Source organism: Lepidochelys kempii, chromosome 26 (genome assembly GCF_965140285.1).
Source record: "Lepidochelys kempii isolate rLepKem1 chromosome 26, rLepKem1.hap1, whole genome shotgun sequence".
NCBI lineage: Eukaryota > Metazoa > Chordata > Testudines > Cheloniidae > Lepidochelys > Lepidochelys kempii.
In genome coordinates, this window is record NC_136405.1 from 12,736,823 (window position 1) to 12,755,463 (window position 18,641).

An 18,641-nucleotide genomic window follows, 5' to 3' on the forward strand; every position below is an offset into this window, starting at 1 on the left:
TGGGGTGGAAGCTCTCATTTTGTGAACATTTCACAAAAAAAGATAAAATTCGGAGATTGCTAAATGGCCTGGAATGCAATTATCTGTTTTTATTTTTAAAAAGTAACTATAATCTAAAAGCCCATGAGCCTGATCTGATCAGGCTGCCATAGACTTCAGTGGGGCTTTTCGTGTATAGGTTTTATTGGACCATCCTGTGCAGTACAACTTTGCTTCATTATTATTACTGTTGATCATTTCTTAAGCGCTGATAGCGTATTTTACACTGTACAAAACGCTAAATGAAGACAGTTACTGTCCAAAGGGGGGAAAATGACAGTCTAAGCAAGACTGATGCACCCAAGACAGGATGCCCGGGGCAGCACAGAAGAGGGACCAGGTTAGAATTTGATGGCTCTGTTTTTATGCTCTTGCTGGTTTTCCCTTCATTTGTTGTTATGATTTGTACAAGGCTAGGTCCTCGCTTGTTCGCATGTCACATCCTCCACTGAGATCTATTTGTGTCCTGTGATGTGGTGTGATGCTGCTCCGCTCTAAAAGTCAATCAACATTGCGCAAAACACATTTTAACTCGCGCCTTTGACATTAGAAGTCAATACCATGCTTTCATCAGTAGTTTTCTCTGTCAAGACAAACTAGGCTTCCTCACCCTGCAGCACCCAGGACTCTTTCATCCTAGAGCTTTTGCAGATCGGCTGCTGGACATCCCCCTTCTGCTTAGTTTTGAACATTTCAAGGGATTAGAAGGTAAGGTTGCCTATTAAAACTAGAGCTCTTTTATGGAATGTTGTGGGTCCAAACAGTGCCGGTTAGTAACATCTGTGTAATAAAGTTCAACTAAGGCGCGTGTTAGGGTAAGTCTCCACTGCAGTCAGAGGTGTGACTGCAGCATGTGTAGGGACACCTGAGCTAGCTTTGATCCAGCTAGCCCGAATAATGATAGCCATGGTGGCACGGGCTAGCCGCTCGAGTGAATACCCAGGGTCCTCCAATGGATTTGCTTCACTGCTCTTGGTGTTCTATCCTTAATTGTATCATTTTGGTGTGTAATAAGATGACAGCTCCTCTAAGAAAAGTAATGTTTTTTTTTCTCTTGCCCTACAATAATCTATCGCATGGTTGTCACGATTTTTAAGGAATGCTCTTGTGGAATATGAGTGACTTTTAGATGTTATGTATTTTAATCTGAAGAGTCTCCGTCTTTCTCTCTCTCTTTTTATTGCTAGAGTGCCTGTTGTCAGTGTCTATAAATTCTACTCATGCACATAAACGCTAGGAAATTCCCCTCCCCAATGTTTATATATTTCTATGGTACAAATAGAAACTCTAGGAGCACCAGCCTCATGCTGGGGGAATCTCTCCAAATGTTTAAAACAAGGCGATAATCAGTAGTTACTATTGAACTGCGTTTTTCTCCCGTAGGCTTGGAAGCTGGAGAGAGAACGTTATTTCTATTTTGAAATGCTTGGCAGCTACTCAAGGGGTTTCTCCGCTTACAGCACGGCACCGATGTGTACATAGTGAAGATGCTACTTATGCCGAAGGGCGAGCTTCTCCAGTCGGCATATGTACTTCTCCTCCCTGAGAGGCAGTAGCTATGTCGATGGGAGAAGCTCTCCCATCAAGCTATCTACACCGGGGATTCGGTCATTATAATCCATGTGGATTTTTCCACACCCCAGAGTGATGTAGTTAAACTGACATGCTGTAATTTTGTAGAGGCCAGGGCTCGGATACAACTGTGATGGAGACCGTATAAGCAGATAAAGTTCTGTACATTGAGATTAAAACATCTGAAGCTAACAAAAATATCTGCGTGCGCACGTGGATCTAGATCTGTAGAAACATTCCAAATGTGGCAGTGTGGATGGATACAGCAGGTTAGCCTGCATATTTGAGAAGCATTTTCCATTGTGTCACGCCCGCTTTTTCGTTTGCTCGCAACATTCCCCGAAACGTCTTCGTGGGCAGTAGATGTACATGTGTTTAATTATGAATCTCTCTAAAGAATACTTATAGTCCGCTGTGTCTACACTACAGTGCCTGTGGCAGCATAGGCCCCAGTGTAGGGGCCTCAGGTGTCAACAGAAGGTGTTTTAGCTGCCTAATGTAGATGCAGCATCTGTCAACAGAAGGTTTTTTCTGCCAGTACAGGAACATCACTTCCCTGACCACATTAGCTGTGCCGACAAACACTCTCTTCTAATGACAGGTTTCAGAGTAACAGCCGTGTTAGTCTGTATTCGCAAAAAGAAAGGGAGGACTTGTGGCACCTTAGAGACTAACCAATTTATTTGAGCAAAGCATGTATAAAAAGATCTTCTACACTTTCCACAGTGTGCATCCGATGAAGTGAGCTGTAGCTCACGAAAGCTCATGCTCAAATAAATTGGTTAGTCTCTAAGGTGCCACAAGTCCTCCTTTTCTCTTCTAATGGCATAACTACGTCCACACTAGGGGGTTTGTTGCCATAGCTGAGTCACTAGAAGGTGTAGGGGTTTGTGTTTTTTTTTTTTTTTTTTTTTTTTGCACATCCTTGACTGGTATAGCTATGTTGGTATAAGTGACGCCACACGCTGGGGGATAACTGGGGAAGACTTGTCAGAGAGGGAACGTCCACTGTTGAGGAAAACTGCCTTTCCCTGGTTGCAGAAAAAGACTGGAAAAGAAAGGAAAGACAACCATCATGGAGCGATCGTGGCCCGACCCATCTTCCAAAACCACTTACAATGTCTGCCAATGAGCCTGTGGCTCAAAGATCGGACTCCTCAGTCACCAAAGGACCCATGAAAAATAAAACATGTGAAAGAGATCATCCTCGCCAGATTGCCGATAAGTGTAGAACAGACCATAGAAACAGCTTTGTCTGGATCTATCTCTTAGTGAACCAGTAGAAAAGGACAAGAGAATAACGCCGCATACAATCAGGATGCAGATTATATTTGTTCCTGTTTTACCAGAGTCTTGGTGGCCATGTTAACAAGGGCCCTTTGCAGAGATGCAAAATGTGTCCCTTCAGAAGACTCCCTACTCAAAAAGGCATTTAGAAAGAGCACAACTTCATGGCAGCACATCCTAATACCAGACATCATAGATCAGAAAAGTTAAGCTCAGATGGTTTGTTGAAGACCCCAGGATGGAATTAGACTTGATTTACCTTTTGGTTTAGAAGGGATTGTTATTTCGTACACTATATATGGTATAAGAAGTCTACCCTTCCAGTCCATTCTTTTCACTCCCTTCTGCATCTCCGGTACCTATCACTAGTTTCTTTGCCCTCCTTTCATGCCCCATCGCTGCCTTTTCCTTTCTGTCTTTGGCCTTGTCTTGTTAATAGGCAGCAGCTTTAAAACAAACAAAAGGAAGTATTTTTTCACACAATACACAGTTAACCTGTGGAACTCTTTGCCAGAGGATGTTGTGAAGGTCAAGACTGTAACAGGGTTCAAAAAAGAACTAGATACATTCATGGAGGATAGGTCCATCAATGGCTGTTAGCCAGGATGGGCAGGAATGGTGTCCCTAGCCTATGTTTGCCAGAAGCTGGAAATGGGCAACAGGGAATGGATCACTTGATTACCTGCTCTGTTCATTCCCTCAGAGGCACCTGGCATTGGCCACTGTCACAAGACCGGACACTAGGCTAGATGGACCCTTGGTCTGACTTAATATGGCTGTTCTTATGTACCCTTAAGTTTTGCCAGTATAGCTATAGTGGTAAAAACTTCCTAGTGTAGATGCAATTGTAGTAGCAAAATAAATCCTTTGGTTTGTGTAGCTTTTCCTGGTTCGGCAAACAAAATAAGTTATATCAGCAAAATCTGTGGGTTTTTGTCTGTGTTTTTTGGGGGGTTTTTTTCTGGTGTAACTGCATATATTAGGGTTCTTGCAGGCATAGCTAGGTCATGTCTTAAATAAATAAAAAATCACACCCCTAACCAACATAGCTATGCCAGCAAAGCTTTTAAGTGGCCTTAGGGTTTTATATGGTCCTCCATCACCTAGTATCTGAGCACCTTCCATATACAATTGATATCCATAACCAAGTCCCTTATGGACCTCATAGTCTCTGACTATTCTCACTTCTCAAGGAGTAAATTCTGATTTGGATTAAGCTTATTTATGTGGTTGCTTGGTTTCAGATTGTCGGGATTTCTTTGAGGGTGAGCTAGAAGGGGCTGTCACGGTTTCAGGTTCTCTTATCTATCAGCTGAGTCACCCATCCCAAATCCTAGCCTGACATTTATATTGGCTGGACCCTTTCTGTTCCTCACGGTACCTGTGATTGTTTCCCATCACACATTTTCTAACATCACTTTCCCATCTTCACTTCAAATCCTGGAATATAACCAGATAACCTTAGTTTCATGAAATCAAGGCCTGATGTCAGATTGCATTTGCACGAGTGCAGTTTGAGCACTCACTGTGTGCACAATTGTATATCCAAAAGAGGGTGTTCATCTGCATAAATGGTGCTAGATACACACCCAATCTGGCGCACATAGTTGTGGTGACTGAGTACCCAAACTGAGCAGTTTGCGTCTCAGCATCCTGAAAATCAGACCCAATAAATTGTATTTTTTTTAAGAATGTTGCAGTATGCATTTATTAATCTCTATGGCCTAAATAAAATTCTTATCTGAAACACTTTGAGCCTTCTTCCTCCACTGGGGAGGCAGTGTATGTCAATGGCTCAGGACTAGGCTGGCAGTCAAGAAACCCAAATTCTGTTCTCTACTGTGACATTAGCTCCTCCTCTGTCAGCTCTGGCTAATGACACTGATCCACCTTTTGTAAGGCACCCTGAGATCTATGCGGAAAAGTGTTCTGTAAGGGATGTGTGGTTATTATCTGTTTGTTTGTTTTTTTAAATTTAATTTTCCAGTTACGGTGAATATTTGGCTGCGCTCATTGGCTTATTATTGTGAGGCTACTTATAAGTGGTGGCCGAATGGCTTGGTTTTTGTAGGGTTTCTCGGTGTGTTTGGGCTGTCATGCTGGTTTGTTTTGGTAGGGTTCCAGGAGGTTGAAATTGATTCACTTTTTAGGGCCAAGCCCACCAACATGAATTTAAAAAAAAAAAAAAAAGATAATCTAGAGAACACTCCCACCCATATCTAGGAATGAGAAACAGTTTTATTTTTTATTAGTAACATGCCCTTGACTTGTACCTTAAGTGCAATGGACAGACCAGGTTCTTGTTTATGGACCTGGCCATATACAAAGATCAAATCCAGCTGCACTTATGTAAGCAAAGACACCCACAGAGTCCATAGACATTTTGCCTGTGTAACAGTGAAGTAGTCTGGATCTAAGGATTCAGCCCAAAAATACACCAAGAGCTCTGCTTTCTAAGAGGGAATCATTTAGGGTCTCCCATTGAAGCTAGGCCATTTAATTCAGTCGCAGCAAGATTGGGCACCAAGCCCGATCCAAAGCCCTGAAGTTGATTTGAAGACTCCCATTGATTTCAATAGGGTTTGGAGCAGGCCCCTTGTTTTGTAACCTGGTCTGACATGGGGAAATGCCACTTCAAGCAGAACATCCTCAGTCAGTGGACGCACTTGCCATCGGAAACATCTTTATACCACTATAATCAGTCCACCCTTGGGGGTTGCCCTGGTTTAACTAAATAGAAAGAAACCTATTGATTTAGTTAAATCAGTGCAAAAACTGTAAATAAACCCTGATTCACTGACGTGGGACAAGGACTACCTCTAATATTGATTTTTGCACAGCACCGATCACAATAGAGCCCCAAGCTTGGTTGGGGCTTCTCAATGCTACTGTAATATAAATAAGATGATAAATGACAGGGTTATTCTGTTTGGCTGACTGCAGCTTTTAAACGGGGATAATGGTCTGAATATATGGACAGATAATTATTTGTAAAGATTTTTCACTTCCACACATACCTGGTATGCAAATAGAGAATAACAACATGACCATGTTTCCCTCAACAACCTGAACTCAGTACTTTTATTTACTATTAATTTTGCAAATCTTTATTTATTTTTTTTTTAACTGATCAGCTCTGATAATGTTTTATGCCTTTTGTTGAGAAAACAAGAGCTGGCCGTTAGTTTGCAATGGTACTCAGAGCCCAGAGCTGGCTATCTGACCACTCTCAAAGTGACTTTGAAAGGCATTGATTTTACTGCCACTGCTAGTACCATCCTCTCGCCTTCATCAAGTGTGAAGGGCAATCAGTGTAGGTGAGATAATTAGGAAACTAATTATTATTCTTGATGAAAATGCAAAAACTCCATTCAAAATAAGACAGTATGTGAGAATTATGAGCAAAAGCTGGGCAAATGTTTACCAAAATGTGTCGGTGCATGATGAAAATGCATATTCCACTTAAGAGAAGCAGCAGGACAATAATACTTTGCATCTGTAGATCACTTTTTAAATACTTTTTTTTTTTCATCCTCAAAGCACTTCATAAATGGAGGTCAGTATCATTTTGTCAGATGCTGGGGGGGGGGGGGGAGGGAAACTTCGGCAGAGAGGTGGAATGACTTTCCAGAAGTCTCAAAGCAAAGTCTGCACTAGAACCCAGGCCTTCTGTCTCCCAGTCCCACTGCTATAACAACTAGCCTTTTGCTTCTGAAACCTGTGATATCCCCTGCAAGCCAGTCTGCCTAACCAGGCCGGCATCTGCGCTCAGCATACTCTTTAAAGCCTGTGACCAGCGGAATTGCCAGCAGTTACAAGTTAGCCCACAGGTCTTTCTAAACGAGCGCTTTTAAGGGGAAAGCATTACAGTTAAAACATATTAAAAGCATACATGCTTGCTAAAAAACATGCATTTCCCACCCCCCACCAACTCCAATCTCAGGCTCTGACAGGCGTCAGTCTTTCCAACCGTTCCCTAAGGACTGAGACTCCTGGCCCCTGCCTTGGACAAAAGGTCCTGTCTGTTGGCTGGATCTAAAAGAGCCCTTAGTTTAAACTCAGGCTATTTATCCAAAAGTCCTTTCTTTGTCCGGTGGCTTCTGGAGAATCTGGTTTGAAGCCGTCTATGTTAGCCTCTCCAGGTGGCGGGGCCCCTATGGACATGTTAAAACCTGAGTAAATTTGCCTAATCATCCCTCCACTTCCAGCCACTGTTCTTCGTTCCTGGAGGGCTGTGGTCACTCTCCCCAGTGGAATTTCATACAGTCTCGGACCCACAATGAGTTCTCCCAAAGATATTTCAGGAAATTGCCATATGTGTCACTATCTCTAGGAGCGAGTGTGTAGTTCAGTCTCCATGGCCTGTCTGGTTCTTGGCCTTTCTGTTGAGACAGCCAGTTAATCAGTGGTTGTGATGTTGATGCTCGGAACTGAGCTGAGACCCTCATGTTGCCCAAGTCACCAGATGAACATTTGATAGCAACGGCTTTTGACCACCCATTGCCATGAGTCACATTTGAATTTGGTGATGTATGGCCTGGTGCAGCCCAAATGAGAATCAAAAGGACCATTTTTTCTATGTTTGTACAGCGCCTAGCACAGTGGGGTCCAGGTCCATGATAGAGCCCCTACATGCTACAGGAATACAAATAATAAAAAGTAATAAAAAGGCAAGCCTTTTCCTTGACTTTAATGGGAGTTGGATCAGGTCCCTACAGCTCAGATAGCTTCTGTATCTCATTACAAGTCTCCTAACCTAGCTAGTTCCCTTACAAAAATATTAAAAACCCAATCACATCTGTGAATTTAGGCCTCTTGTTTATTAAATATTTCCTTTGTAATTATTTATGCGCATTGCAGTAGAAGCTAGGAGCCCCAATCATGGACGAGCAACCCATTTTACTAGGCCCTGTACAAACAGAATGAAACAATGTCTTGAGACCTGCCTCTCTCCAATGCTTTGCCTGTCTTGTCTATTTAGGCTGTAAGTTCTTGGGGCAAGGACTGTCTCTCACCAGCTGACTGTCCTGCGCCTAGCACAATGGCCGCCATCTCTGTTGGGGTCTGTAGGCACTACTGTTACGCAAATATTTTATTCAGCAATGTCCTCCACGCTGTCCCCCAGCAACATGTCTTAGCCCAGATCCGGCAGAACCACCTCAGGGGGTCGGCAGGATACCCCAGCCTTCGTCAGTATTGATTTATTATTTATCTGTATTGCAGGAGCATCTAGCACAAGGACTGGGCCCCACTCTGCCAGGCGCTGTACAAACACAAAACTAAAGGCTGGCCCCACCCCAAAAAGATGACAATTTTAATAATTGTCTCTTACCACTGATGTGGAGCCAAATGCCTCTCTCTAAAGAATCTCTTATTGATCTAAAATGAAAATGTTTTTTCTTAAAAGCCATGTTCTAATTATTTTCTTTATTCTCCCCCTTGAATCCATCAGCTCTTTCCTCTAGTGGTGCAGTCATGATGGATGAAGATGATGGACTGAGTGAGAGAGGTCTCAGCAACTCCAGGAAGAGATATGATGATGAAGAAGGTAAGAAAAATTCCGGGTGTTCCACAGTTTGCCTTTGGAGGCTGATCTTCTCCCATTGAAGTAAATGGCAAAACTCCCATTGACTTCAGTGATCGACCTACCTACATACTTATATGGCCCTCATCACTGCAGTATGTCGCAATCATTAATGGATTTGTTCTCCCAAACCCTCCTGGGAGGTAGGGAAGTGCTATCTCCATTTACAGGTGGAGAACTAAGGCCCTGGACAGCTCTAAGTGACATGTTCATGGACACACAGGGACTCTGTGGCTGAGCTGTGAATTGAACCCAGATCTCCTGAGTCCTAGTCTAATGCCCTATCTATCCACAGACCAATGTTTCTCAGCTCATGGGTCATGACAACCAAAGGGGTTGCAAGGCATTGAAAACTGTATTTGCTCTGAAGAAAAGAGAAAAATCTCACTCCTCACACACCCTTACTCTTCAAAGTCAAGTATTCTCTATCAACTTCTCAAAACACACACAGACTTACTTTTTTTTGCTTTTATATTAAATGTACCTATGTTAACAGTATGGGGGACATGAACATTTTTGACTTTGAGAAACATTGCCTTGGACTTCCTAATATATAGCTGGGGCCTGATCCTGGGAGGCGTTCAGCACCCACCACTTTAGTGGAAGCTGCAGCTACTCAGCGCATCTCAGAATAGGGCTGTTCAGTTGGTTTGAAGACTACCTAGCAGGGTAATATTCCTTGAAGTGATGCCAAATTTAACCCAAAAGGCCGAATGGATACAATTTGTTGTTTCCATTTAAATAAGTAAAAACATCCTTTCCACCCTGATGTATCAGTGGGGATGTGTGTAATGGTGCTTCTGGGGGTGCCAATGAGACTCAAAACCCAAGGGCATGCCTACTTGTGGACTCCATGGCATCGATGGGTTTGGGAGTAGCCAGACATCCTTGTTAGCACGATAGTAATGTTTGGTGTTTCAGGCCTAATGGGAGATGCGTGGGGAGACCATATGGAAGTGCTGGCTTCTATTCACAGGTGAAAAGCGGTGAGGGTTGTACGCCCAGAGCCCTGCTGCTCCATGCGAAGTTCCTTGGTGGGTTTCTTTTTTCTCTCCATTGCAGACTACCATTCCATTTACATCGGGGTGCCAATGCCACGGGGCTACAGGAGGAAAAGGCGCAGGCGGAGATCCACCTCCAGCCGGGATAAAACTAGCGAGAACGAAAGGCTTTATGAGCGCCAGGACCGATCCGATACCGATGAAGGAGGGCAGGCAAGCTACGACAATGGGAACGACAACGCCAGCAGGACGAGTAAGTCCCAGTTGTGCTATTCCTCGCAATCAAGAAGAGAAGGAATTGGACTGTCGCTAGATCAGATTTCCTGAGGTGGTCTCCGCGGTCCTCTATAATGCTTGCATCGTTTTTTCAACAAATTGTGTTTTTCATTTAAAAAAATGCGTTTTTCAGGGCTTGCAACTATTCATTGATTCAGGTTGAATTAAATGAATCGTTTCCATTGTAAACAAATTTCAAAATAGTCGAAAAGTTTTCTTTCGGCTTTTGGATTCCAATTGGTGTTTTGATTCCAAATTTGGCCAATTAAAAAAAAAAAGTGTGAAAAGCACCAAAAACAGCCAAATCAAAATGAAAAAGTAAAAAACAAAATCATTTGAAGTTGACTGAAAACATTTCAGTTGACTCTAAACGAATCAAAACATTGGGAAAAATCATTTAGAGGTAAATAGAAACGTTCCACTGGATTGAAAATGAAATTTTTTCAGCTTTTCAATTGCATGGAAACTTTTTGAAAAAGTTTTCATTTTGGCTCAGATTGGTGAATTTGTGTTTGTTTGTTTGTTTGTTTTTCCAATTCAGCCCCGGATCCATTATTCACTCAATTTTAGTCCTCTGTAGCACTCAGGCTAACACAACCTTTTGTGCCTAACATCACCACATGGGGACAGCGATCAGATATTCCAGAGCTGCCTTTGTGGTCCCCTAATTCCCACAGCTGCCAGGGGCCGATTTGGTACTCAGCTGCGTACAGAATGGCCTAAAGGCTTCTCTAAATTATAGGTGGCTGCACTGGCCACAAAGGGTCTGTTCAGGCCCCTGAGGGCTGCTGAAGCATAAGGGTCTTGTTGCTGGGGCCTCTTTCAGCCTATGCAGTTTAGGAAGAGTGAGCTGGATTCTGTTCTGCTTTGTGCAGCATCAGCAGACTTGTCAGGTAAGTTCGGACTGTAGAATTGGAACATAAGAACGGCCACACTGGCTCACACCAATGGTCCATCTAGCCCAGTACCCTGTCTTCCAACAGTGGCTGGTGCCAGATGCTTCAGAGGGAATGAATAGAACAGGGCAATTTTGAATGATCTTTCCCCGGTCATCCAGTCCCAGCTTCTGGAATTTGGAGGCTTAGGGACACTCAGAGCATGGGGTTGCTTCCTTGACCAACCTGGCTAATAGCCATTGATGGACCCATCCTCCATGCAATATAATAGAGATATTTGGACTGGTTTGTCCAGTCTAATTTTACACCGCCCTCCTCCCCCCAAATAGGACTTCCATCATTTTCCTCAGGAAATGCACAGCCAAATAGATCTCATTGTTAGGAAACTTTTATCCTGATATTCGGCATAATTTCATCTGACCACTCATAGCTATGCCCTGTGTCCCAGCTGCACTAAATAAATTTCTCTCCATCCTGCATGTTGATGAAACCCACCCACTGATTATTGTGTGTGACATGTGTAATGTATTTCCTGGAGTGATGGGTCCACATAAGCCTACATGAGCCTAATAGCAAATGTGGTGGTACTCTAGTTCAAATGGTAGCCATCCTTGCTTTTAGTGTTGAAGGTCCTGGGTTCGTTCTCTGCTGATAAAACATGGTAAAGAATGTAGCATTTGCAGCCTGTAGGTACAATTGTGGTCTCTTCTTTGCTATTCTAAACGGTACCCAAAACAGGAAGAACACAGCCTTAATTTTTCAAGTCCTATGACAGCAGCAATTTGAAAACACCCCTTTTTGTTTGTAAGCAGAGCAGATGTAGTATGTGAGCCTTTGAAAGAGTCAGTATATAATGCAGCAAGCTCATTTCAGTGCTGTCTTTTCAAAGTGGTGTTGTACTGTAAGTAATTAATGTTATTTCCTACTTCTTACTCAACAGAGTTAATTAATAGTCCATATTTCTGGTCATTGAATTATGACTGAATGCAGTGCCTTTTTGCTGACCATTTCCTGACTTTTTGCATTTTTTCCATCCTGACTTAATTGCAACATTTATAAAGTGCTTTGAGATCTACTGATGCAAAAGCACTATATAAGAGCTAGGTATTATTATTTCTCCTAGTTTATTATTCTAATTGCAGTAGCATCTAGGAACCGAAGCTGAGGATCAGGGCCCCATTATACTATGCAGTGCAAAGAAAATAACAAAAAAGAGAGTCCCTGTCCAAGAGAACTCACAGACTAGATGTCAGACAGGACATGACAGGTGAACAGAGAAGACTGGCGGGGGTAGGAGGATGAGTGGGAGGGTGAGTTAGCAGAATGACCAGAATTTAGCATAAAATGTATTCATTGCTCTAATACATTTCAAGGTGTCATGTAATCATAGTTGTTAGAGACAGTAAAGACCCTATTGGGTCACATCTAGTCTATTTCTTCACCAGAATAGAATTGTTCACTACAGTTTATTCCCTAGAGCCTTGTCCAGTCTAGTTTTTAAAGCTCCTTAGGAAAGATTAACATTTTACATAGCAAAATAGCTGTCAATCTTCGATTTAGCCCCAATATAGATGTTCTCTTCTTTTTTTGCTCGTTTATGAGTGCACTAAACCAAACTGCTGTAGGAGCTGGATCACAAAAAGTGACAGGCTATCGGGATTTGCTTTTCAATCCTCTCTTTTTAAGGGCACAATTCTGTACTTACCAGAGATTCTGCTTGCAATTCATTCATGCTTTTCACTGGCAAAGCATTCCAGCAATTCCCTGGCAAAAGTGCACTTGTAAAACCAGAGTACCAGTCTGGAAATCATGCCTGTAATTCTTTATACTTAAACTTTTTGTTTTCTTTCACTTGGCAAAGCCTAGTGTCCCAGTTAGTTATTCAGTGTGACTTGCATATTGAGGCCGTGCATTAAAGCTAAATGATAGCGCAGGCTTGTCTTCACTTTGACAGCCTCCAATAAAAGGTGCTGGAAATGGTAAAGGTTTCTGACTGTGGCTAGTTCAGGGGTGTATAGTCCTTTGTAGTTGCAAGTTGTTTCTGAATAATGCAGAATTTACAAAGCAAGTGTTGGCAATTGTGTATTTGAAACAGTCTCCAAAGCACTTAGTAGAGCACTCTAACCCTGCGTAGAGTCCTGAATTTGCCGTCCCTTACCTTGAAGGAAATAAATCCACTGCAATATTCCGGATGGATGGATGTCCGTATCTGAAGATGAGGCCCAGCATGCAATATCAAAGAATACTAAAGCATGAGGCACATGGAGAATCCAAAACATTTAGGATTTAACCCAGCTAAGATAGGGCCTGTTCAACAATTCCAGCTCATACTTTGGCAGAACTCCCATTGACTTCTGAGGGGAATTTTGCCTGAATAAAGAGGCACAGGGCTCTGTCCGTGCTTGGGGTAAATATGTGCAGCATTCTGAAGTTGTAGGGATTATATCAAACCCTGTGCTGCCATTCCCATCCTCCCACCTCTCTCATTTCCTTCCCCCCCCCCCACTCATTCACTCTCTCACACACACCAGTCCGCTCACCTCTTATGCAGGCATCTCGGTGGATTTGGTAACTTCACGTCATGAGAGCCGACGAGAGAGGAAAGTGCTTTATATTCTCTATAATCTGCTCATTAAGCCGTGGAGTTTAACAAGACTGAGTGGATAAAGGAGGAAGTTTAGGGTGTTTTTTGTTTGGTGTGGTGTACGTTTAACGGGGGAAAGAATGCAAACCATTCCAGGTAAGAACTATTCCACATTCTGTTCCCATTCTCTTTCCAGACTTAAAAACCTTGGTGTTCCTGGGCTTTGTTTCTTGCTTACAAAAGCTGTTTCTTAACTGATCTAGGGGTGGGGAAAACGCGACAGCATTGTTTGTTTGCAAGTGTAAGAGAAATTGATTAGCAATACAGTGTGGTATCTTGGAATCCGATGTGCTTGCTGAAAATAAACTTTTTGGTAGCAAACACAGCTTGTTCACCTCTGAGGGGGCAAGAAAGGTGGTTTTGACTGTCCCTTCCAGACGAACAAAGATCAAACTGAGGGATACTGCGCCTTAAAAATGTGGCACAGCTGACCCCAAAAAATATAACAAAGGGAGTTTAGCAATAAGCCCACATGCACACTAGAGAGAGAGCACCTTCCATTTTGGAGCCCGTTGCTGCATTGTAGTGTTCTGGAAGTGGGCTAGAAGAGGCAAATTGCATCTAGAGTGGGATGTTGGACTTCTAGACAGAGGGATAATTTAGAGCTGTGGGCTGAGCTTTTCAATGCATCCTAAGGAATTTGGACATCCAGTTCCCGTTAAAATTAATGGAAACTGGGCATCTAAATCCTCTAAGTGGCTCTCGGTCCTGAGGTTCAATAAGTGCTGCTGTTGGGATGCTTCATTGTAGAAGGCAGCTAGTTGCAAGGATCATCTCCACTGAACAACCAGTGTTGCATCTATCCTTCTCCTTTTTAAGGGGCAAGGGATGGATCGCAAAGGAGAAGAAAGCCCATTGTATGTTCTGTTTGTCCTGCAAAATGAGACCTGCAGAAAACAAATGTTTCTCTTTTGAAGGAATGGATAATTACAATTGTCAAGCACCATTCGATAGTTAGCATTTCAAACCGATGCTAGGTGCTTGTCAGTTATTTGTTACGCCAAGTCTAGTTGAAAACTGCAGATAATACTGTGCGCTGCTTTTATTCTTGTCATGGCAGCCACTTTCTACATATAGGGTACACAAGAGAAGCAAAACCAGAGTTGGCCTTTGTTTTGCAAAACCACATCAGCTGGGGCTTTCATCATGTTGGGGAAGTAGTTCTGTGGGTTTGCTGCATCTTTAATAGATCCATGCATGTACCAATACAGAGTATTATGTTCTGTTGTTCTGTGCAACTATCCATTTAATCATAATCAGCCTGTTTTATCTGTAGTGTTAATGTTGCGTTAAACCTTCAGCTCTGGAACGTTCGGGGCCTGATTCTGATCTCACTGTGGTTTAAACTAGGGGTAACTCCACTAAAGCCAGTGTAGTTGCAGACCAAAATCTGTCCTATTGGCAGTATCTTTCTTAATTCTTTGTTTTTCTTTTAAATTGCATTAATGTGATCTATTCCTGCCCAACCAGTGGATCTCTTTATGACCTTTGATAAACTTCCTAGCACAAGTGTAAAGAATCAGGGGGTAGCCATGTTCATCTGTATCCACAAAAACAAAAGACTAACAGATTTATTTGGGCATAAGCTTTTGTGGGTGGTAAACCACTTCTTCAGATGCATCAGTGTATGCATTCTGGTTTAGCTTTAGTGGATTGCCTTTCAAAAGTGCAAAAACTCTGCAAGCATTGGGTCACTCTTGCTCAGAATGAGCAAAAAGCTTTTATTAAACTAGCCGTTGGCATTCTTATGCTCTCTTAACCCAGCGCCTGCAAGGTGACTATTGTCTCCAAGTAGCAAATTGAGGGAGCATTCTAATGAGGATAGTTTTAATAAGGCTGAGATGTCAAAACCTTGCAAGAATGTTGTATGGGCATCTTCGAAGAAGTGCTGATACAGTTTGCATGCTCAAAAATAAATTACCATTAAACATCATCTTCCTAACTGAACATCTGGTATCTTCATTAATGAAGTTGAATGATGTATCAGATTTACCAGCTGAGAAAAATGAATAAGATCCACATACTAAGTGCCTGAAACTAAGATAGGCTTTGCTTATTTCAGGGTGGAAAAGATCCCTCAGGTGAATAAATACCAAGCATTCTCTCCAGCAGCTTCCTGCCCCCACTGTTCAGTGAAGTCCTATCTATGTTGGTTTAGCAAATAACTCTTTGTTCGGGTCAGTGACCCCGGTCAGGGGAACAATGTGACTAAGACTCTAGAGGAGGAAGAGACCTGAAAAACGATCTTCAGACCTTCCACTTGCAAGATATTGAATGACTAGGTGTGCTGTGACTGGAGGGAAGGCAGTAGCTCAAGGATCCCAGCAAAACTGCACAGTGCAGAAAGTACATGTTATGCGTAGACAGATCGGCTTAGACCTTAAGCTGGGGGAAAGAAAGAAAAAACCTTCTTTTCTAGGTAAATGTTCCCCTTTGTCTTTTGTTTTCAATGGCTGACAAATTTTTTCACAAATGCACTCAGAATAGAAAGTTAGAATGTTAAACCACCTTTAGGTACAGATGTGGCCCCCGTCACAGCCTTTCATGCATTTATCCTCACAGCACCGGTGGGAGGCAGGGCAGTGCTATTATCCCCACTGTACAGATGGGGGAACTGAGGCACAGAGAGGCTAAGTGACTCGCCCAAAGACACACAGGAAGTCTGTGGTGGAGCAGGATCTCCCAAGTCCTAGGCGAGGGCCAAGAGCTGGGAAGGTTCAGCCTGGAGAAAAGCAGGTGTCTAGAACTTTGCAAAGGGATGTTAAAGGTAGGACAAAATTCCTCTCTGGCATTAGAGACAGAAGAAAGGTGACTGGCTGAAGCTACAGTAGGGAAAATATAGATTAGATTAAAATAGTTACTGCAGGTGATGGGAGACATTTCCAAGGGCCGTTATGGATTCCCCTCAGTGGAGAAGTTCCAGGCTTGGACTAGGGTATGCCCTTTTGTTAAGGCTGGTCTAGGAATAATTAACTCAGTTCTTGCATATGGCAGCAGAGACTCCAATACAGAATAGCTCTTGTCCATCTCTCCCTTGGTGTCACAGCCCCTGTAGTGTAGAGCCCTTGGAGGGTCCCCAGCCAGCAAGAGCTCTGCGCTCTCAGGGGAAAGGTCCTCTCCCTCCTGCTGAGAAAGTAGCATAGAGTTGAAGTTGTCACCCAACTCCTCCCCCTTCCTGGGGCAAAGCCTGAGAGCACCCACCCCCAACTGCGGCATTTGTTTATTTATCATGTAGATTTTTATGCTTTTCAAGGCAGGGACCTGTCTTGTGTGTGTGCTGTGAAGCACCCTGCTGGCTGCCACATAATAATAGTTATTATTTTTAACCCATGTTGTTCATCCTCTCAGAGGGCTGATGGATCACAAACAGCTTTCCTGTTGATCTGGGGGAGAAGGGGGCTAATCATTTGCATAAGGGGGGAGGGATAGCTCAGTGATTTGAGCATTGGCCTGCTAACCCCAGGGTTGTGAGTTCAATCCTTGAGGGGGCCATTTGGGATCTGGGGCAAAAATTGGGGATTGGTCCTGCTTTGAGCAGGGGGTTGGACTAGATGACCTCTTGAGGTCCCTTCCAACCCTGATATTCTATGAATAACAGAACCCACGCTGGCTATCTGGCCATGGAGCTCCCTGATGGCAGGAGGAGGGGGGGCTTTTTGGTTTTGTGCAGGTACAGCACCTACTGCAACTGGGGTCCCAATCCTTGCTTATGGCCCTGTGTTGCTACCACAATGCAAAGAATACATCCTCATCATAAGGGTGCAAAGCTAGAACCTCAAGTGACTGTAGCATTGCAATGGAATGGGACTGATACCATCCTTTTTCTCATGTCCATGAGCCCCCCCATACCATTGCAGGGCTGAGGGATCGGATCCGAGAGCGTTACTGGCCCCTTAGCTCACATCCTCCGCTTTTATCCCAGCATCGCTTTTTGCGAGAGAGCTTCTGAAATGTGAACTCTCTGGGGTTGTCTTCCTTTGTGTTTGTACAGGCCCCTGATTCCAACCAGCGCCTCCCACCATTACAGTGATGGACATATTAAATGATTGATGATGATAATGATCAAGTCTCTGGTGGTGTGGCTTAAGGGTCTTAAGCAGTAAAGCAGGCTAAGCTATAATGCAAGGGACGTCCTGTTCTTTCACAGCAGTTATAAATTCTGCTTCACCTGATCTTTATGGAAGGGAAAGGCAGATTATTTCTGGCTGCAACAGGAGGTTTCCTTTTACACACACACACACACACACACCGATTTAATTAGCCCCTTTCTTGAGTACCGTATTTGGCCGACTTTCTTATTTCCAAGTTCTAGAGCATTGGGATTCCATTAGCAAAGACATTTTTCATAAATGGATTAACATCTGACATATTAAGGAAGTACTAAAACCCAACAGTTTATTAAAATACACTGTGCCTGAGGAGACCACCGTGTGGTTGGGTTAAACCCTTGTTTGAACAACTCCCTGCCAACAGCGGAGGAGACAACCATCCCAACTCAAAACAGCTGCTCTGCACCTTTGTGGAGGTTCCCGTCCTTGTGTCCAGGTTACTTAATGAAATGCCAGGGTAATTAGGAGACACAATCGGTTCTAACAGTGTAAGCCCTTCTGGATACAGGGACTGTCTTTATTTTGTAATGTGCCAAGAGTATTGTCAGAATGTTAGAAATAATTGTAACGATAGGCTAGTCCGGAAGTCCTTATTCAGGCAAAAATTCTATTGACTTCAGTGCTGGAAGTTTGAATCAGGATTTCATCCTGCGAGCATAGGTTTAAACTCCCCGCTTAGCTTTGCCGAGCACACTTCTCCAAAGGTGGTTCTTATGTGTAACTCAGGTGCATGCATGGAGTGGGGAATAGGCTGGAAGAGATTTCCGTGTGCAATTTGGAGAGGAGATTTGTCCCTCAAGTTAGGGACACAAAAAAGTCTCTCCATTTGCAGCCATGTCTGTTGTGAACATGATGCTCCATAGGCCAGTGTGCAGGGGAGATTAAAGGAGCTGGAGTCCTTCCCCTGTTATGAAAAGAGACCATCAGAAGAATCAGGAGGCCTACATTTTATTCATGGCTTTGCCACAAATTCTGATCTTGTGGTGATGGGGGGCGAGGAGGAGAACATGGCTGGATGGGCCTAGACAGGCTCACTGTGTGACCTAGGGCACATCCAGTAAGCTTCGTATTCCTCCATTTCCTCCCCTGTAAAACCAGGGGGGTGGGGGAAGGGCAATGCCCTGCCAACCTCTTGAGAGTGTTGTGATGCTAAGTTAATCATTTAAGTGCTTTGAGACCTTAGAGTGGAAGGCACTGTGGAAGTGTGGAATATGATTACTACTGGATTGATCC

At 43.4% G+C, this 18,641-nt stretch overlaps 1 protein-coding gene across 10 annotated transcripts in view; it reads left to right on the plus strand.

The window, feature by feature from the left end:
• Positions 1-18,641, plus strand: part of SLC4A5 (solute carrier family 4 member 5) — a 126,911-nt gene that overhangs the window by 5,086 nt on the left and 103,184 nt on the right. For all 10 annotated transcript variants that reach the window (XM_073325096.2, XM_073325097.2, XM_073325092.2 and 7 more), the window contains exons 3-4: positions 8,351-8,446; positions 9,545-9,736. In XM_073325096.2, the coding sequence (XP_073181197.1) occupies positions 8,374-8,446; positions 9,545-9,736 (265 nt within the window). In that variant the 5' untranslated portion in view covers positions 8,351-8,373. The remainder of the gene's footprint in view (positions 1-8,350; positions 8,447-9,544; positions 9,737-18,641) is intronic.